Here is a 22011-nt window from a genome sequence, read left to right as displayed (position 1 = left end):
CCACTTACTTATTAATTTCGATCCACATTGACTTGACTAACCAAGTGCTGTGTTATTTTATTTCCACCCGCTCCCCTCACCGCCCTTTCAGCCATGAAGCATTCAACATGTTTGAAACACAACCCAAAGGAGTGGACAGGCACAGCGCTCTCAGAGTGGCATGGAATGCCAGTCGCTGCAAAGGCCGTTCAGCCCATCGTCTTCTACATGTTGCCCAAAGTGGAGAAAAGGAATCATCTGGAGTCGTAGCATCCAATAAAACCATCCAACCACCAAGCTTTACCAGGTAAAAGGTATTCTGTACTCTCCATGAGTGTCAGCTTGGGCTCACTCTTTAGAACTCTTACCTTTGAATCTGAAGTTTGTGAGTTCAAGTTTCAGTCTAAAGGCTTGTGTATGTAGAGTGACATTCAGCACAGTATTCAGGGAGTGCTACATTGTTGGAAGTGCCATTGACTAAATGAGATGTTAAACCGAGTTCCCATCTGACCAATTAATTGTAAAAGATGGAGGTGGTGGTGTCGTGGTATTGAGTAGTAACCCAGAGTCCCAGGGTAATGCCCTTGGGACCCGGGTTCGAATCCCATGATGGCAGATGGTGAAATCTGAATTCAATAAAAATCTGAAAATGATGACCATGAAAACATTGTCGATTGTCATAAAATCCCATCTGTTTCACTAATGTATGTCCTTTACGGAAGGAGATCTCCCATCCTTACCTAGTCTGGCCTACATGGGACTCCAGACAGTAATGTGGTTGACCTCTTAACTGCCCTCTGAAATGGTCTAGCAAGCCATTCCGTTCAAGGACACTTAGGAATGGGCAATACATGCTGGCCCAGCCAGCGATGCCCACATGCCATGAAAGAATTTTAAAAAAGATCCCATTTTACTATTTAAAATAGCAATGGATCTTCTCCCTGGTATCCTGGCCAATGTGTATCAATCAATCACTAAAACAGACTTTTTGGTGACTTGTTTCATTACTGTTTGTGGGATGTTGCTGTGCAAGTTTGGCTGCCTCGTTTCTCGTGTTACAACAGTGACTATCTTTCTAAAGGACTTAATTGGGTGGGAAATGCTTTGGCATGTCAGGGGATTGACAGCTATCTCACTGAGAATTTATTGATTACAGGTCCGTGTTTGTGGAAGAACTGGATCTGTTGGTGCTTGCTGCTGATAACGGAAATATTTACCTCTGGGGCTTTGATGACTCGCTTTCTAGCATCCTCAAGATGATGCCCTCAAAGAGAGCCCAAGAGCAAGATAGGATAAGGGTGAGGGAGCGCACAGAGATGGGCTACTACATTTTAACAGACAGTTGGTACAATCATGACTTGAGTTCTGATGTTTGGTCTCCTATCCTGAAAATGTACTGACCAGTTAGGATTTTGGGGTGGGTTTTTTAAAATTCTGATTGGAGGGTTATTGTTAAGGTACGACTGCCTGCCTCTGTCACATCGCACTCAAAGTTCCTAAGATGGGTTTTGTTACACAATCGGGACGTTCATTGCAGTGGAACCACTGTCTTTTGATTTCCTACCAGTGAAAGGGAGAGAATTATCAAGGCTTCAGCAATTAAAATGTTGCCAGTGATTAATGGGAGCTCATGTTTTCTGTCAGGGAGCAGTGAACGAGTGCAGCAATGAGGTCCACGGTCTGCAGCGTGGAAGGCTCACCAGATCAACAGATGCTTTGGTAAATGTCCTTCGAGCAGAAATGACGATTAGGAGCGAAGGGATTCCAGGCAGTAAGAACAGGAAGAACTTAAGTGGCTATTGCATACATTATGGAGAGAGGGGACAACAACAGAAAGGGAAAGAACAGATTTGCCAAGTCGTGTGCATGACCTCAGGATGCCTCATAGCACAGCTAATGAAAGACTTTTTTGAGTGTTAGAATATAGGGAATCAGAGCAAGAAAATTTCACAATCAGTGCTGATGGTCAGATTTTTGTTTTAATGATGTTGATTGAGAGATAATTATTGGCCAGATCCTCAGGTGTATGCATCAGGGTGGGCCTGCCACTCACCCAGTCTGCCCCAACACTCATCTCTTGCCCGGGGTTAATATTGAGGATCTGGTGTTTAGCAAATAATCAATCTTGAATTAGGTTGCAGAGCAACCATTTTTGCAGGTGCTGTACGGTCTCCCCAGGATCCAAAATGGCGGTTAGGAAACTTGTGCACCATATTAATTAAAGATAAACAAAATATGTTCCTAGCACAAGTCCAAGGCAAACATTAGAACCATTGCATTTGGGTATAAAAGCTTCATACATGCTTCAGTTCCCTGCTGTGATTTTAGTTTACTCTGAGGCAGCCAACACTAACACCACATACTCTGGGAAACCACCTTTAAACACTGTAGACAGCAAAAGAAGCAAATTGCTTGCAACAAACATCATCCTGATCACTGCCACTCCCAGCCCAGAGACACAGGCACCCTGAAGCCTTCACTTCTGAAGCCCCTGATCCTGACATCAAATCTCTCGATGAATCCCTGAACTTCCCCGATCTGAATTTAAGTTTAAGGTTTATTTATTAGTGTCACAAGTAGGCTTACATTAACATTGCTATAATGTTACAGTGAAAATCCCCTGGTCACCACACTCCGGTGCCTATTCATATACACTGAAGGAGAATTTAGCATGGCCAATACACATTTTTCGGACTGTGGGTGGAAACCAGAGCAAACCCACACAGATACGGGGAGAATGTGCAAACTCCACACAGACAGTGACCCAAGCTGGGGATTGAACCCAGGTCCCTGGCGCTGTGAGGCAGCAGTGCTAACCACTGTGCCACCGTGAGAACCCAATCCTGAGTCTTTGACACAGGGAGTGGAGAGATATTGGAGGTGTTGGTAGGCTTAAAAGTGAATAAGTCCTCAGATCTGGATGAGTTGTACACAAGGCTGCTGTGGGAGGCAAGGGAGGAAATTACAGGGACTCTGACCTAAATTTTTAATTTCACTCCAGCCACTGGGGAGGTGCCAGAGGATTAGAGGGCAGCTAATGTGGTTCCACTTTTCAAGAAGGGTGGTAGAGGTAAACAAGAGAATTACAGACCAATGAGTATCACGTCAGTGGTCAGAAAACGATTGGAGAAAATTCTGACAGAGATAATTAATCTCCACTTGGAGAGGCAAGGTTTGATCAGGGATAGTCAGCATGGCTTTGTGAGAGGAGAGGTCATGCCTAACAAATTTGATTACATTTTTCAAGGCAGTGATTGGATGTGTAGGTAAGGCTAGTGTCATTGTAGTTTAGATGGATTTCAGCAAAGCCTTTGACAAGGTCCCACATGGTAGATTGATAAAGAAGTAAATGCACATGGGATCCAGGGTAACTTGGCAAGTTGGATTCAAAATTGACTGAGTGGTAGAAGATAAAGGGTGGTGGTAGAAGGTCGATTGTGTGACGTGAGGCTGGTGTTCAGTGACTTACCATAGGGATCAGTGCTAAATCCCTTATTGCTCATGATATGTACAAGCAATATAGATGAGAATGGGGGGGGGGGGGGAGAGGGAGGGAGGGGGATGATAAGTAAGTTCGCAGATGACACAAAGATTGGCAAAGTGGTTAATCGTGAGGAAGAAGGTCTTAGGTTGCAGGAAAATATAAATGGGTTGGTCAGATGGACAGATCAGTGGGCAAATAGAATTTAATCCTGAGAAGTGCAAGATGGTGAGTAATAAGACAAGGGAGTACTCAATGAATGGAGGACACTAGGAAGCCCAGAGGAACAGAGGGATCTCCAGGTGTTTGTCCACAGATCCCTGAAGGCAGCAGGACAGATTAATAGGGTAGTTAAGAAGTGTTATAATCCAAGGTCAAAAACTCCAACATATTTTATGAAGTCAGCCTAACCATAAGTTTTACACTTTGAATTTGGCACGGGTAAGCGTAAGATGTCTCATTCCAGGTATGATGCAAATGACCCACGAGGGAGCTTTTATCAAACAAAGTTTATTTAAGAACACAGTTAACACATAGAAAAAAAATTAGCAATAACTTTTACCAATTACAAACAAGAAAAAAAACAACCATGATATTGTGTAAACTTTAACAGCTCGATGTACTGCTCTAGCACAACATTCGGGTTCGGTTTAGCACAGAAAATTATGCTCACATGATTTTTCAGCTCTGCAGCAGCTGCTGTGGAATAGTCCTTTGGATGGAGAATTGAAGCTCTGGGCTTCTCCAGCACCTCTGGAACTCCCAGCCCTCGAGGTTGAGACACTGCCACAGCTTGCCTCTAGCTAGCAAACTACCAACAGCAAAAGTTTCACACCAGGAAAGTAAGAAAGAATGTTTCCAACTAGCCAGCAGAATTTCTAATACCAGGGAGAAAGAGAAAACATTGCATCCAGCCTGGAGACTAAACACCTTCTAACTAGCCAGCAACCAGTAAAAGAACTCTCGTGAGGAAACAGAACTGTCCCACCTGACCTGTCAATTATTCTTCCCTCCCAACAATTCCAAAAAGGTTGTAAACTCCAAGAGAGTGCATTAGGCCCAGATTAGAAATAAACAAAAACTCATTTAAGCAGCAGTGAAAGGACATCTAACCAGGCAGCTCGGTGCCTGCTTATAACTGCAGAGAACATGCTTAAAAATATATATCTTAAAGGCACAGGAGTGTCACAGAAGGCAAACATGACACTTTCCTTTGTCAGTCATGCCATAGATTATAAGAGCAGGGAGATTATGTTGGAGCTGTACAAAACTTTGGTTAAGCCACAACTGGAGTACTGTGTGCAGTACTGGTCACCTCACTATAGGAAGGATGTGATTGCATTAGAGAGGGTGCCAGAGGAGATTCACTAAGAAGTGCCTGGGATGGAGCAATTGAGCTATGAAGCTTGGCTTGTTTTCTTTAGAGCAGAGAAGGCTGAGGGGATGACTTGATTGAAATGTTTAAGATTATGAGTAGTATGGTCAGGGTGGATAGGAAGCAGCTGTTCCCTTTCATTTTTCATATTTTAGGGTGAGGGGCAGGAGGTTTAGATGGGATTTGATGAAAATGTTTTCACCCAGAAGGCGGCAGGAATCTGGAATGCACTGCCTGGGAGGGTAGTAAAAGTGGGAAACCTAACAACCTTTAAAAGGTATGTGGATGAGCCATTGAAATGTCATAACATTCAAGGCTATGGCCCAAGTGCACTTTCCTGCACTTGGGCCATAATTAGTGTAGAATTAGTGTAGTTTTGTCAGTGCTGACTCGATGGGCCAAAGGACCTCTTCTGTACTGTATAACTCTATGACACTTGCTCATGGTTTAAGCTTCTGCTGATATGCTGCTTCCTCCTGCAGCACCATCTTTTGAGTTTATTTATTAGTGTTACAAGTGTGCTTACATTAACACTGCAATGAAGTCACTGTGAAAATCCCCTAGTTGCCACACTCTGGCTCCTGTTCGGGTACACTGAGAGAGAATTTAGCGTGGCCCAATGCACCTAACCAGCACGTCTTTCAGACTGTGGGAGGAAACTGGAGCACCCGGAGGAAGCCCATGCGGACACGGGGAGAACTTACAGACTCCGCACTGACCGTGACCTACGGAATCGAACTCTGGCACTGTGAGGCAGCAGTATTAACCATTGTGCCACCATGCCGCCCCTTTAAACTCACCATTCAAGAACAAGGCATTCATCTTGTGATAGATAGGACATTGGAGGGGAGCAAGGATAGAGCATCCCGATTCTGTGTAAGGGTAACCAATCCCAGATTCCCAATGGAGATATGCCAAGGAAGGAAGGCCTGTCAGAGAAAGGGCTGCAAAACTCTTTGGGCAGCTATACACTTTGATTGTGACGTTGGCGATATAAGAAAAGGTGGAAGTCGATTGCATTTCACTAGAGCCTGAGCAACAAATGAAAGTCACCTCATCCAACTGGAAGAACAACTTACTTTTGGACTTTTGGTCTTTTATTCTAGAGATTTAAAATCTTGATGAAGCAGACTGTTAACAGACAGTACACTGCAGGCGAAGAGGAGAATGGTTCAGTAAATGATCGGGTTTCAGGTAAGAGAAATGAGTGAGAGCCTGACCAGGTCAGAAGCAACATCGCACGTGCCCGAAAGCCAACAATCCACTATTCATAATTCTGAGCAGCTGACCAAAGGCATTGGTTTCTGCTCTAGCTGGTGACTGAGCCAGCTCACCTACAGAGTAACTGAGCTGTGTAGAAAGTAAGGTTCCAGGTTCAGTCCCTGCCCAGGGTAAGTTAGCTGATTTCATCGCATCAGTGAAGCTCCTACAGTTGGATGCCAGAGGTCCTGGAATGGAAGCGGGCAAGTTACTGTTTTATCGTAATGCCGCTTTGTAATGTTGTGAATGGAATCCGATGTCACTACCCATAACATGCACTGCAAAGTGAGATTATGATCCTGGTCTTATTCAGCCCATGAAAGCCGCTTCCCACTAGGTCCTTAAATAATCTAAAACCTGTCGTCGGTCTCCCCTCAGTCTTTTCATTCGAGATAAAAGACAGCTTCCGTTCATTTTTTCCTGCTTCATATAGCCTCTTAGTTTTTTGTAGCTTCCTTGTAAATCTTTGTTTACATGTTAATCAGTGGCTCGATATATTTTCACATTTAGGTGATCAGAACTATTCACAATAATCCAAGTATGGTCTAACCGAGGTCCTTTTCAAGATTAACATAACGTCTCTGATTTGCAATTAAATCCTATCTAGAAATGAACCTTTGCTTCTTTGTGGCCACGTTAACCGTTGCTGCTTTTAGTGATTTGTGTATCTGTATCCTGAGGATCTTCTGTGTCCACATTTGGACACTTATTTTGCAAGGAGTATGTGGCCTCCATATTCTGCTACCAAAATGCACCACTTCACATTTATCTCTAGTGAAATTCATAGAATCCCTACAGTACAGAAGGAGGCCATTCGGCCCATGAAGTCTGTACCGACCACATCCCACCCAGGCCCTATTCCCATAACTCCACACATTCACCTTGCTAATCCCCCTGAAATTAGGGTCAATTTAGGATGACCAATCAACCTAACCCCCACATCTTTGGACGTTCATTTTCCAATTATCAATGTATTTTGTATTTTGCCACAATTTTGCTCATTATTAGCAATTCCCCCCCAGATTTGACTTCATCTGCAATATATCTTGTGCCATCTATAAATCGCCTTCTGCTGTCTGTGTCATTCGCCCTGGGGCTCCCTCCCCAAGCTTTTCCGCCTCTCTCTCTGTTTCTTTAAGATGCTCCTTAAAACCTGCTCCTGGTTGATCAAGCTTTCAGTCACCTACCCCAGTCACCTACCTCAATAGTTTCTTATGTGGCTCCACGTCAAGTTTTGTTTGATAAGACTCCTGTGAAGACATTGGGATGTTTAATGATGTTGAAGTGTGAGTTGTTACTGCTGTGTTTTGGTATTAAGAGGGAAAGTTCCTTCCCCATACTGTTGTGCAATGACTCACTGAGGAACCTTTTATTTGCTGTTGATCTTTCTTCCTCCTACCCTACTCCCTGGCTTTCTTAGCCAAGAGAGCAAGCAATTGGTACTTCTCCACAGCTACTGTCAATGGTTAATGCTGCTGAGGTGATACCACATGAATGATTAACTTTATTTACCCATGGAGAGGTTGTGTTAATTGTGATCAGAGCAGAGACCATTTAGAGCCTGATTTTCACCCATTCATTTACACAGAGTTAAAATCAGGCCATAGGTAAAGTACAGTAGGTGGAACCAGGACAGAGCAAGCATTTTATTATTCTGATCTCTTATCAGTATTATTTTATCCCATAGTGCTGCAAAGGTTCGGGTTTTTTCATATGATTAGACATACAATGACACCAAAAGTGAAACTACCTTCCCAACCTCAAATGAAGGGGAAATGGAGAATGTCAGTTCTCAATATCTCACCACCATTGCCATGTTACTTCTTACCCTCCTCCCTTGAAAGAGCTGGATCCCTCAAGGTTAAAGGTCTTGCCAGGCAATTTGACCATGGGGTCCTTCACAGTTGTAGACGACTGTTCTCTTGACATTCCAGCTATGGTTGTCAACTGTGATTAAGTGTATTCCTGGAGGTTTCATCACATGACTTGACCCCCATGCTCCGGCCATTTGTCGGCCAACACATCCATCCTTGTGCTGTACTTCCTATGCCTTCCTACGCCAATTGTAAAGCAAGAGGATTCATTACCCAATCTGATGCCTGACTGTCAATCAAACAACATTTTCCCATCCATTTCCAATTTTTTTACGTCTGGAAAAGAGAAATATTTAAACAAAACAAAAGAAAAATGATCTATTTTAATGTCCTGATTGTTTTCGTTAGAGAGAAGAAGGTTAAGAGGTGACTTAATAGAGGCATACAAGATGATCAGAGGATTAAATAGGGTGGATAGTGAGAGCCTTTTTCCTCGGATGGTGTTGGCTAGCACGAGGGGACGTAGCTTTAAATTGAGGGGTGAGAGATATAGGACAGATGTTAGAGGTAGGTTCTTTACTCAGAGAGTGGTAAGGGCGTGGAATGCCCTGCCTGCAGCAGTGGTGGACTCGTCAACGTTGAGAGTGTTCAAGTGGTTATTGGATAAACATATGGATGATATTGGAATAGTGTAGATTAGAGGGGCTTTAGATTGGTACCACTGGTCGGCGCAACATCGAGGGCCGAAGGGCTTGTACTGCGCTGTAATGTTCTATGTTCTGTGATGATTTTTCTCCAGGGTTGCACACAGCAGTGTCCTGGAGATCTTCAATTCCTGGAGACTGCAGACCAATCCTGGAGGATTGTGAACCCTAATTCCATCAGAGATCACTCGTTGGGAATCAGAAAAAGGAACCCAAAGTGATGAGTCCTCTCCTCAAGAGTTATATTTTGCACAAACAATTTGTTTTTTAGAAGGATCTCGCTTTTACTGATGCTGTGCATGCAGCTGCACACAAGTATATATACATGCACACACTAACTGCAGTCTGTTTCTACTCTGTAGGGTTTGTCTGTAAGAAGGTGTTGTCTCACCATGTCCAGCCTGTGGGGGGAGTTGCTGTGGTTAAGAGAGATCAGGGCTACAACACTGATTACCTGGTGAGTTAACTCCTTGTAGCCTCTCCAACATAAATCCATTCCAGTGACAAAAATCAATGTTTGTAAAACAGATACAAACAAAAGCAATGATTCAACTCCCCAGAAACCCCCAAAAGGATGGTCTGGGTGTGGTAGTGGGTTAGATGCTGCATCTTTGGATTTGTAACCAAGCTCGATGAAATTGAGATGTTCCCTCTCTGCTGCATGTGAGGGACTAAAGCAAAGTGAGTTGAAACAATATTAATCTATGGACCTATAATACCTCTTTTTGTAGCATTTGGCAGTAAATTGCCAATCTCAAGATGACAGGTGTAGTAACAAAGCAATGCATTAGAGTAAGGCTATTGAGGCAAGGGATACACAATAAATGGTAGGCTTCTGAGGAGTGTAGAGGAACAGGGGGACCATGGAATGTCTGTCCATTGATTACGGAACATAACTGGACAGGTAGATAACATCGTCCAGAAGGCATACGGAATACTTATATTCTATGCCTTGACATATAAGGGTAAGAAAAGGGAGGTAATGATGGAATTGCACAAAACATTAGTTAGGGCACAGTTGGAATATTCCACACAGTGCTCGCTGCAACGTAGGAAAGATATGATTGGGTACTGGCTCAACCATCTTCATCACCAAATACTTTCAATCCAGCAAACTGACCACTGGGTCATGACCTCCTGGGCTACCAAACCTCTACAACAAGAACAAAGAAAAGTACAGCATAGGAACAGGCCCTTCGACCCTCCAAGCCTGTGCTGATCATGATGCACCAATAAAACTACAAAAAAAACCTTCTGCCCTTACTTGGTCCATATCCCTCTATTTCCTCCCTATTCATGAACGCATCCAGATGCCTCTTAAATGTTGTTAATGTGCCTGCTTCCACCACCTCCTCTGGAAGTGCATTCCAGGCACCCACCACTCTCTGCATGAAAAATTACCCCCCTGCACATCTCCCTTAAACTTTCCCCCAAGATATGAAGATGTCAGACATTGACACTAACAATTAGGAGACAGTCATTGATGGCCATGACCTCTGGAGGCTTACATTGTAGAATGGCATTGGAAGAGGTAAGCAGAAATGAAAAGCTCAGTGGGCTGAGAGCAGGGCCTCAGGGAAAACAGAGGCTAGTGAACCATGCACCTTCTCAGCCCACTTTCCTCCTCTGCAGCAAATGCAACAGGGACTGCCATGTCAGAGTGGCACTTCTGAGCAACACCAGATGATGCTTAACACAGAGTTCACCATCACAGCGCAAACCATTATCTTACAAGGATGAGAGAGGGTTAAGAGGATGTTACCTTCACTGGAGAATTTTAGTTATTTGATAAGCAAGGGCTGTTTTCTTCGGAGCAGAGGAGGCTGAGGGAAGATATAAACAAAGTGTATAAAATTATTAGGGCTGTAGATGGAGCGGATAGGAAGGCCCCCATCTCCTTGGTTGAGGGATCCAAAACCAGTGGGCATAAGAGCTAAAATATAGGATTAGGCTTGGTGGCTCTTTGTCAGCCAGCATGGGCACAATGGGCTGAATGGCCTCCATGCTTACTATAAATGTCTATGATTCTATGACTCTAATATAGAAAAACGGAGTCACTCTACTGTCGTTAGTATTTAGGCCGAGTGTTGATGTTGAGGAGAAAAAGTTTTATTCTCCTTCATTTTGCTTCTGACTTGGTAATACTTCATATCAAATCACAGGAAGATTGTTAAAATTTCCAATCCTGCTGTGCATAATTTATCAGGTTCATCGGCATCAGTTATTCCCCATAAATGATTCTCACATCCCAAATGTGATACACACTTCCCAATATCTCCTGCTACAATAATGTAGCAATATTACTTTCACAATATTGGGCAGGATTTTATGGCTGCACTCGCCCCAAAACCGGAAAATCCTGCCTGAAGTCAACAGACGGTCCGTCGTCGTCCCCCACCCACTACGATTCCCATGGTGGGCAGGATGAGAAAATACCTCCATGCCCTCCTGTGATCTGGACCAGGCAAATGTACCTTGTGCATGTCTTCACATGAGTCTCTCAAAACTCTTTGAAGGTAGACCAAGGTAATGCTTGGTAAGTCCAGGTTAGATATAAATCATAGAATCATAGAAACCCTACAGTGCAGAAGGAGGCCATTCAGCCCATCAAATCTGCACTGCCATAATCCCACCCAGGCCCTATTCCCGTAACCCCACATATTACCCTGCTAATCCCCTAACACTAGGGTCAATCTAGCACGGCCAATCAACATAACCCGCATAATCTTTGGACTCATTAAGCACCTTTGTTAAGTTAACCTATCGAGCAACAGTTATGAGTGGTTGCACAATTCAGAAGTGCAATTTGCCTTTGTAAAATGGAGCAAAACTAATGCATACCTGCCCACAGGAGTAGATCAGCCTGCTTGATGTCCTTTCTGTTTGAGGCTGGTGATAGCTTCCTTCAAAGCTCTCTCTATTTAATTGCCAATTGATTTTGCAACACATTAACTGATCTCATCACATACTTCTGTTCCTTTTCCACAGAAAATGTGGGATTGGCTAATGACCCAATGATCATCCAATGGTTGGCTAGCTGGTCTGGCCAGTCACAATGATGCTGTTTCATGCCCCATTATGAAATGAACATCATGGAACTCCTCTTGGGAAGAGAAATTCCAAGTTGTGAATGTTTATTGGGTACATCTAAAATGAGATAAGAGGCTGGATTCTATATGGGCCAACCACTGATGGGAAAACAGGAGGGTGGACACATAAATTAGGGCATTGTGCCTTCCCCCAACCCCACTACAATTTTACAGGGGAGATGTCAGGTTGGCCTCTCACCCATTGTCCAATTGAAGCCATTGAGTTGGCAATTAATGCTTAGTTAAGGGCTTCATTCTGCCACTGGTCCGATATAATAGGCAGCGGGAGAAGCCGGCAGTTAACCCTGTGGACTGCTGGTCAGTGAAAGAGATGGGGATGGGGGCTGCCTCCTTCCTGGGCCCCATGTGCCAAGAGGAGGCCACCCCCTACAGTTCTGCCTCGCCATTTCCACCCACCGCCTGCCCTCTCTGATATACCCCCACCCCTCCAGTTCCTTTTGTCAATGCACCCCCACTGAAATTCCGGGCCAGAGTTGAGGGCACCCATGTTTTCTTTTCCTCCTGCAGTACCAGCAGTGGCCACTGATCCTGGTGTGGTGCAGAGCTGCTGGCCTCTGATTGGCTGGCACATCTCTATGGGACTTCCTCCTGGAGATAGACAGAAGTCCCTCCTAATTAAAGAGTCGCGGCCAAAAAAAATTAAAGTGGGGGAGCTGGCCAAGCTCACCCTTGCCATTGAGTTGGGATCCCATATATAATCCAGCCCATTGCCTTCCCTATTGTCTATATGTTGCCTATATGAATAACAGCTTCCACATTTGTGGTTAATGTATAGCCTTCAGATGACTAGCTTAAACATGTGTGAATATATTTTGCTTTATGCAACAGTAAACATGGTGTAGAGGGAGCTTCACTCTTAATCTATCCTGTGTTGTCCTTGCCCTCAGAGTGAACGATGAGATACCATAGAGGGAGTTTTACACTATTTCTAATTTGTGCTATATCAGCCTTGACAATGCTTGATGAGATACTTTAGAGTGGGTTTTACTCTGTATCTAACCCATGTTGTTCTTACACAATGGGCTTTTCATGGTGTAGTGTACAAAAAAAATTATTCTTTACCCTGGGAGGTTTTGCAATGAGTCTATGAAAATAAAAGTGTATGTTGTAGATGTGTCTCTTTACCAATGTTCCCTCCAGGCTGTGCAGATGTGCAGCATAGAATCCTACAGTGCAGAAAGAGGCCATTTGGCGCATCGAGTCTGCATCGACCACAATCCCACCCAGGCCCTATCCCCATAACCCAATGCATTTACCCTAGCTAGTCCCCCTGACACTAAGGGGCAATTTAGCATGGCCAACCCACCTAATCCGTGCATCTTTGGACTGTGGGAGGAAACCATATGGGAAACCACCCGGAGGAAACCCACGCAGACACAGGGAGAATGTGCAAACTCCACATAGACAGTGACCCAAGCCAGGAATTAAACTCGAGTCCCTGGTGCTGTGAGACAGCAGTGTTAACCACTGTGCCATCCAAAGGTTCCCATATCGGTTGACTCCTGTTATATTTCTATGTTTGTGCAAATTTACCAATCTCACACAGGGCTGGTAAATTAAACATAGGTTCAGTTTATTTGAGGATGTACACACAATTGCTCAGTAGACTGATTTATTATAAAGATTCAACAGCTGTTGTGAATAAGAAAGTGTACCTGCGACTCCTCCACATCACATACTGCGAGCTAAACTGAAAGTTCCCCTGAACAGTACAGCCCTGGAGTCATACAGCACAGAAAGGGGCCCTTTGTGCCCTGGCCATCCTAACTATTCTAATCCCATTTTCCAGCACTTGGACTGTAGCCTTGTCTGCTATAGAGTGTAGAATGTCAAGTGCTCACCGGAATGCTTCTTAAATGTTGTGAGACTTTCTGCCTCTGCCACTCTTTCAGACAGAGTTCCAGATTCCCACCACTGTCTGGGTGAAAACATCTTTCCTCAAATCCCCTCTAAATCTCCTGCCCCTGACCTTAAATATATGCCTCCTGGTTAATGACACATCTACAAGGGAAATGTTTCTTCCTATCTGCCCTATCTATGGCCCTCATAATTTTGTACAACTCAACCAGTTCTCCCCTCAACATTTTCTGCTCTGAGGAGGACAACCCCATTCTAATCAGCCTCTCTTCATAGTTGAAACATTCTAGCCCAGGCAACATCCTGGTGAATCTTCTCTGCACCCTTTCTAGTGCAATCAAATCCTTCCTATAGTCACGCTGTCAGAACTGTACACATTACTCTAGCTGTGAGCTCATGAGCATTTTTTACAGCTCCACCATAACCTCACTGCTCTTATATTCTATACCTCAGTTAATAAAGGCAAGTATCTTATATGCCTTCTTAATCACCTTATCTCCCTGTCCTGCTGCCTTCAGATATCTTTGGACATGCACCTAAGATCCCTCTGTTCCTCTGTACCTCTGAGCATCCTGCTGGATATTGTGTATTCCCTTGTCTTGTTGGTCCTCCCAAAAGGCATCATCTGACACTTTTCAGGGTTAAATTCCATTTGGCACTGTTCTGCCCACCTGACCCATCGTCTACACCATCCTGTAATCGAAGGCTTTCCTCTCCACTATTTACCACACCATCAATTTTCATGTTATCTGTGAACTTACTGATCATACTTTCCACATTCACATCTAGATCATTACATCCTGGCTACTCACTCATTAGCATATTTTCTCTTAGAGTGAAGTCACAACCAGACACAGCAATGCAAAAAGAAAATTAAATGTCCCATGCTGTTAAATAAGTCACCCTGCAGTAACAAAAATGAAAGGGTGTGTCACTGTTTATTGTCCTTATTTCCTGTCTGGTGCTTGTCAGATCTCTGGGGGCTGGGACCGGAGACTTTGTGTATGGGACCTGCAAGCAGGTGTGTTGCATGACACATTCTTCAACACTGCACCAGGCGAGAGGAGCGATGTACAAGAGCTGGCCTGTGACGGCGCCATCTTAGATCTTGCTTATAGCCCAAAGCGGTGAGTCATGGTTGGCACAAAAAAATCTTGATTGGTATGAAATCTGTCAGCTGTTATCCAGACACCTGTGCATGTGAAACCCCTCTGTCTATTATTAACTGATTAGATTATTTGCCCAGGCACACAGGAACATGACACAAGCACACCAAAAACTCGACATTTCCCTCTGGACAATAGCTTACAGTGCAGAAGGAGGCCATTTGGCCCACCAAGTTTATGAGAAATAGCCACATATAAGAACTTGGAGAAATAGCCAAATATATGTGGCTAGTTCTCCAACTTCCCCATGATTACAGAGCTTTATTCTTCTGCATTACAGCTTCTCAGAACATTCACTATATTCATTCAGCTCCACCCTTGCACTACTCCTGTATCAGCCCATCCCATTTCTGACTCCCTATATCAACCCATCCTATTTCCAGTTCCCAATATCAGCCCATCTTATACTCCCATTCCCTATATCAGCCCGTAGGGTTTTTCTTTCCGTGAGACTGTGAGTTTCTAAAACTTAAGCTATACACAGAAACTCATGAAACAAATGTCCTGTTCTAAGTTGTGTCTTTTATTGACCAATTGATCGAATGGGAGAACGATATTAGATGGCTCAGCCTCCATTAGGAGGCTCTAGCAAACCCAATACCACTCTGAAAATACAATGCCTCTGTAAGGGCAGTTATACATTTCTCAGAATCTTATTTCCCACCTTTCCGGTAGGCATAATCCAGTAAACATTAACACAAATCAGTCACTAATCATCCCTGTCACCAACTCCAGTCAATAACAATTTACATCCTGACCTCATGGGATCTTATTTGTCCTTCAGATGTTACCTCCCTTGGTTGCCCAGCAATACAGTAAAGGTTAAAGTTAATATTCCCGCAGATTCATATTCATGTCACCATAAGTCAGACCCTGAGAAAGTGTTCATGTCTGGCAGCAGCTGTGCCATCAGCACAATTTTGTACAGCTCTATTCATTGAGCTGGCCTTGGAAGCCATTTTGTTCCTGATACCTGTTGAAAAAAATGTCCACATTCAACAGTCCACTGTTCTACAGAATGTAGTTCACTTTTGAGTATCTCATCCCATCAAACCTTGCTGTACCTTGCCATTGGCTGAAGTTTTACAAAATACATTCTAAGACATAAGCTGTGTCCATTTTAGAAATCGGAAATATATGTTTAAATGGGAAATAATTGTTATTTAATCAAAATGTCTTTTACACTAACAGTATCTTGTCATTACATTCTTTAGTCTAAGATCATTCACTTCATGTCAGTATTGTGTTAGTATTTTAAACTCATGATGTTTTCATTCGCCTAATTTGGCCCCCTGCAACATAGCCCATCCCTTCCCCACTCCCTAAATCAGCACATCCCAGCCCCCACTCCCTGTATCAGCCCACCCCATCCCCCACTCCCTGTATCAGCCCACCCCATCCCCCACTCCCTGTATCAGCCCACCCCATCCCCCACTCCCTGTATCAGCCCACCCCATCCCCCACTCCCTGTATCAGCCCACCCCATCCCCCACTCCCTGTATCAGCCCACCCCATCCCCCACTCCCTGTATCAGCCCACCCCATCCCCCACTCCCTGTATCAGCCCACCCCATCCCCCACTCCCTGTATCAGCCCACCCCATCCCCCACTCCCTGTATCAGCCCACCCCATCCCCCACTCCCTGTATCAGCCCACTCCATCCCCCACTCCCTGTATCAGCCCACCCCATCCCCCACTCCCTGTATCAGCCCACCCCATCCCCCACTCCCTGTATCAGCCCACCCCATCCCCCACTCCCTGTATCAGCCCACCCCATCCCCCACTCCCTGTATCAGCCCATCCCACCCCCATTCCCTGTATCAGCTCATCCCATCCACCACTCCCTGGAGTAGCTCATCCCATCCACCACTCCCTATATCAGTTCATCCCATCTCCCGCTCCCCGTATCAGCTCATCCCATCCCCCATTCCCTGTATCAGTACATCCCAGCTCTCACTCCTGTATCAGTATATCCCAGCTCCCACTCCCTTTATTAGCTCATCCCATCCCCCACTCCCTGTATCAGCCCACCCCATCCCCCACTCCCCATCTCTGCCCACCCCATCCCCCATTCCCTATATCAGCTCATCCCATCCACCACTCCCTGAATCAGCTCATCCCATCCCCCACTCCCTGTATCAACCCACCCCATCCCCCACTCCCTGTCTCAGCCCACCCCATCCCCCACTCCCTGTCCTCATTGAGTCCTCTGTTCCACTCCCCTCGCTCCCAAAGGAAAACAAAAAGGTCAGTTAAAAATATCTGATGGAGATATAAAGGCGATGGAGTCAATGACTGAAGGAATAGAAGCAAATTCAATTAATGCAAAAAGCAGAAATGGAGCCATCCCAGAGGGCAAAAAAAAGTCGAAGCAAGAGCTGCAAAAGACTGTCCATTAGTTCACTGTAATGTTCACTTGGTTGCTAGGGACTCCAAATATATGATTAACAGATAATACAATTTGTATGACAGGCTTGTTTCAAAAGCACACAAAATTTATTACAGCAGGCTCATGTCCGTACAGAACAGCATTGGCTAAAAAAATCTACCCTGATGTCTATTGTCTATTCTTTTTCCTCCATTTTCAGTATCCCGAGTCAGTCGCTGCAGTAACAAATACCTTTCCTGCACCAACAATGAGTCTTAAACCTAGATCTGCCAATCTGGTTAGATGTATTGTGAGAGGTTTCATTGTATGATCCCTCCAAGGCTGAGCTCAATGCATCGAGTCCCGCCTTCTTATAGCTATAAATTTAATTCCTTTTGGCCGCCATTTTTCCATCAGCAATATTTTTTATCGGTAATTAAAATGTATTTTAACGCTTCCGTGATTTTTCTTTGGGGTTGCTTGCAGTTGTATCCATCAATTTAATCTTTAAATCCCACAGATTCCAAGGTACTTCCCACAACCCAGCAGTGTGTTTGATTTGTAACACTATTTGCCTGGCATCCAGCATTGAAAGAGCAGAAATTTTCTCCCACTAAATATTGTGAAGACTGAGTCTTGTCATTTGTCCCCATGAAAAACCCTGTACCCCTGCACTGTCTTAGCAAAGACCGGGCAGTTTCCAATCTTTGATCATTGTTTTGATTGATCGCGATGAATGAAATGCAGGCTCATTGTTGCAAAGAGTGTTCACACACAATCCCCATGTTGTGGACAGGAACGAATTTGCCTATTCCTCAAGTGATGGGATGATCTACATCCGCCACTTCAGCCCCGTCGCAAGTGAGATGAAACTCATGAGTGTGCTGCAGGGACATGAGGCTGACATCACTGCCATCTTGTGGCATTCCCTCCTGAATAAGTGGCTCAGCGGTTCTGAGGATGGAAGTATTCGGATATGGGTAAGTGCCTCACGTGGTGTTGTGTTTTGGGTTTCGTTTAGTGTCTAACTGATGAAATCTTGATACTTGTATGTTCAAACAGGAACCACTTATTGGTCATCCTTAACTATGCACTTTTCTTACTGTTGTGCATGGTGCTGCTCCCATGCAGGTTTCTTTCAGACTCTTCTTCAAGTCTATTACCATGTGACTCTATACAGTACACTGTGGGCAGTGTTATTCTCCAGTCATACATTAGTTCTTGCTCTGCCGAACATCTTTGCATTACTATGGCATGCAGGCAGATACAACATCCCCCTTTCTTCCTGAAAGAAAACTTTCCTCCCTTCTACCAGAGTATAACTATTTACAATATAATCTTTACTTGCTATCCCTTCTCCCCCACCTCAAGCCTCGGACTTTATAAATTCAGATGGTCTTGAGACTTGACAATTCTTCCACATTTCGGTCTTTAACTTGATGGAATGGTAGTAGTACTCTGTGTTTCTGGTACTTGGTTACCTCCATTGGATTCGCTTCTTGCACTATCTCGAGTTGTGTTTCTCGGCAATCTGTCTGCTTTTTTCAGACATTGTGGGTTTGTCCCATTCCTTCCGAAGGGAATGTATACTCCATTCATTCTTAGAGTGGACTCAAATTTTCTTTTTCCATGGTATTTTCATTTAAATGCCATCTTTCTTACCACCATTGTGTTATAGGTTTTGTTTGGTGTCTCACTGATGAGATCTTGAGATTTGTATTGTCAAAATGAACCATTTATTTGAAATCCTTAACTATGTACTTAACGCAGTCACTACCATACATAGTGCTGCTCCCATGCAGGTTTCTTCCAAGTCCTGTTCCCCAAGTCCATTATCATGAGACTCTATACATTATATTGTGGGCAGTACTATTTTCAAGTCCCATACTAACCCTTGCTCTGCCAAGTACCTTAACCTTTCATTGACATACAGACACATACAGCACATGAAACATCGACCGGAAATCTCTGGCTGTTCACGCCCCGTCGCTGTTGCCAGCAAAGATGGAGAATTTGGCACTTAGCCCAATCTCCGTTCACTGCAAGGGGACGAGAGAATCCCAGCTGCAAGCAAGGTTGGAGATTCTGACCTATCATTTGCAAGGCTGCGTGCAGGAACCAGTTCTGGAGCTGACCTGACAGGGATTAAAGAAAGAGCTTACATTTATATGGCACCATTCATGATCTCAGAATGCCCTAATGTGCTTTACAGTCAGTGAAGTTATGGTTATAATGGAGGGAAATGCAGCAACGAGTTTGTACAAGTAATGCCCCACAAACATCAATGAGGTCTAAAAATACCTGTTGAAATGATGTTGGTTGAGGGATAAATATTGGTCAAAACTTTGGTAGAATTCTCCTTCTTCAAATCATGCCATGGTATCAGTTTACCATTTCATCCAAAAGACGACATCACCAATAGTACAGCACTCCCTCAGTACTTCACTGGAGTGCCTGACTGGATTATAGGCTGAAGGCACTAGAGTGGGCCTCAAATCTGTATTATTTTCATTCAGGATTGAGTCAAGGAGTCAGGACTAACACCTCAGCATGAACAGTTATGTGCAACATATGGAGTACCTCTTGGTCAACCCACTCTGGGCTACATGTGAAATGATAATCTTCAAAACTGGATTAGCTGAAGAACACCAAGCAAGTGAATGTTTCTCAATAGTTACAGAACTCTTTGTTTATAACAGAGTGAAGATGGAACACAGTGTGAGCAGAACCTAGTCACACATGGAGCAGTTAATTGTCTCTGCATCGATCAGGTCAATGGTAGCATTATCGCTGGGACTCAGGAGATCATGAGGTAAGACTTGGTAGATTCTTACTATTATTAACAACTATTCCATGACATGTTATTGTGTCATTTCAATTCGACTTCAATTTGTCTCCCCCCCCCCATCTCTCCCCCCCCCGTCTCTTTCCCCCCATCTCTCCCCCCCGTCTCTCCCCCCACCGTCTCTCCACCCTGTCTCTCCCCACTCCAGTCTCTCCCCCCCCCACCCCGTCTCTCCCCGCTGTCTCTCTCTGTGTTAACGCTCTCGCTCTATATTCATACATTATGCTCACTGCCTGTTACAGATGATTGTGATTAGACAGAAAATAGTCACGATCCCAGAGATTTATCAGCACTTTTATAGACTCAACCAAAAGACTCAGACTCAATCTTTGGTCTGGACCAGCGATGGGGGATCGTACACTGGAAGCTCCTGAGGAGGAATGGGCAGAGCTGTGATGTGTTTGATCACTATGACTATCTAGGTTCGCAAGGGGTTAATGACCAGTTGTGCACAATGTTAAAGGACAGACAGCTGCAGACTAAAATAGGAGAGTGAGTCATTTACAGAAAGTTCCTCATTTGCAACATGTGGAAAATCTGTCACTTGATTTTAGTAAAACTTTAGCATATGTTGTACCTGTTAATCTCAGATACTTTCAACCAGTTTACTTACTCCAAGGTTTTACCCCGGTGCCCTTATTTGCAAGGTGGACAAAGGACAAACACAAGTAAAGATTCAACAAGTTTATTAAATAACACTATTAACCCTTAAATTACCCACATAAAACAAGAGGATACCCCAGCAAATTCAAGTATACTACCCGTAAAGATGGCTTGGTTAAACTGCAGGCCCGATTCTCTGAGTCCCTCTGGTCTGTTGTCACGAAGGTGAGTCTCGATGGCTGCTTCTTCCTTCCTTCCTTGTCTGGTCAGTCTTCTGAATGGTCACGGCTGTCTCCCCTGTCGAGTCTTCGCTCTTGTGTGCCTCTGAGCGTGTCCCTTTATCCCCAGCCTGCTTGCCTTTCCAGAAACTTCTCTGGCTTCTGGCCAGTGAGGTCCCAGGAGGGGGTTCCAATACCCAGTGGGTTTCTTGATGTCTGCCTGACAGGACACCAGGGTCCGCCCCCCAGGTGTCCATCTCCATGTTGTTAAACTTGTTATCAGGTGAGATTTCTACAGGATCTCTTGGTGACAGAAAGTCTGGCCCGATCTGGGCTTCTAACAATAGACCGATGCATTTCAATGAGGTGCCATGATCTCCTGCTAAGTCTCAAGTAGAGTGTAACGACCTTTGATGGGTGGTTGATGGGTCAGGCCCAGACACATTTGTGTAGTGTACAATTGGCCTGCCTGCGGTGTGACTGTGTTTGATTTCAATGTGCCTAATTCTTTAATTTAGGATATCCAATTTTATCAGCTTTAAAACTAGGCCCTGTTTATATCACCACATTCCCTCCTCTTGATCCAATGAGCGTCAGCGAACCGGATCACACAATTCTCACCAAACCATCTGAACAAGCAAGTACCCCGAATCTGGAGTTGACAGTATCATCCCTAACCCACAATAGTACTAACAAATTTAAATGAAGTAAAATAATTTTAAAAAAACAATAAGCAATCGGGTATATACAAAACAAAGCAATAAACAGTACAAAATGAAGTAAAATAATTTACAAAACAACAAGAAACAATACGTCAATTGGGTATATACAAAATAAAGCAATAGTAACACTGAGCGTAGTGGGTCAACTGGGCATCAACATAGTCATGCAGGCAACAAAGGTGATGAGCATGTGTACTGCTAATTCTTTCAAGCAAAAGTCTTGTGATCTCTGCCTGGCGATCAAATTCACTTTGTGTAATTCGCATTTCCTGTTCTGCTGCTGAACGGGCCTCTGAGACCTTTGCCTTCTTCAGTCTTGCTTTTGCTGCATCTAAATCAAGTCTTTTATTCTGCAAGAGTTTACGTTCTTTAGATATTGTTCTGTAGTCCCCTTCCAGAAAGTTTCTAAGGGGTGCCAAAAGGTTGACCTCTGACGAGTGTACTTCCATCGGGCGTGGGGTGAACCACATGTATCCGGGGTATCGTAGGCTGATCTTCTGGTCTTTGGTT

The 22011-nt window shown here is 44.2% G+C and overlaps 1 protein-coding gene across 1 annotated transcript in view; it reads left to right on the top strand.

Moving 5' to 3' along the window:
• Window positions 1–22011, top strand: part of LOC144505521 (uncharacterized) — an 88968-nt gene that overhangs the window by 55916 nt on the left and 11041 nt on the right. Inside the window, exons 9-15 of the mRNA XM_078231645.1 lie at window positions 92–286; window positions 1136–1277; window positions 5942–6029; window positions 8976–9070; window positions 14553–14707; window positions 17910–18093; window positions 19813–19925. Of these exons, the coding sequence (XP_078087771.1) occupies window positions 92–286; window positions 1136–1277; window positions 5942–6029; window positions 8976–9070; window positions 14553–14707; window positions 17910–18093; window positions 19813–19925 (972 nt within the window). The remainder of the gene's footprint in view (window positions 1–91; window positions 287–1135; window positions 1278–5941; window positions 6030–8975; window positions 9071–14552; window positions 14708–17909; window positions 18094–19812; window positions 19926–22011) is intronic.

Source organism: Mustelus asterias, chromosome 16 (assembly GCF_964213995.1).
Source record: "Mustelus asterias chromosome 16, sMusAst1.hap1.1, whole genome shotgun sequence".
NCBI classification, from domain to species: domain Eukaryota; kingdom Metazoa; phylum Chordata; class Chondrichthyes; order Carcharhiniformes; family Triakidae; genus Mustelus; species Mustelus asterias.
The sequence above is the reverse complement of the archived record's forward strand: the minus strand, read 5'-3'. Positions and strand labels throughout refer to the sequence as shown.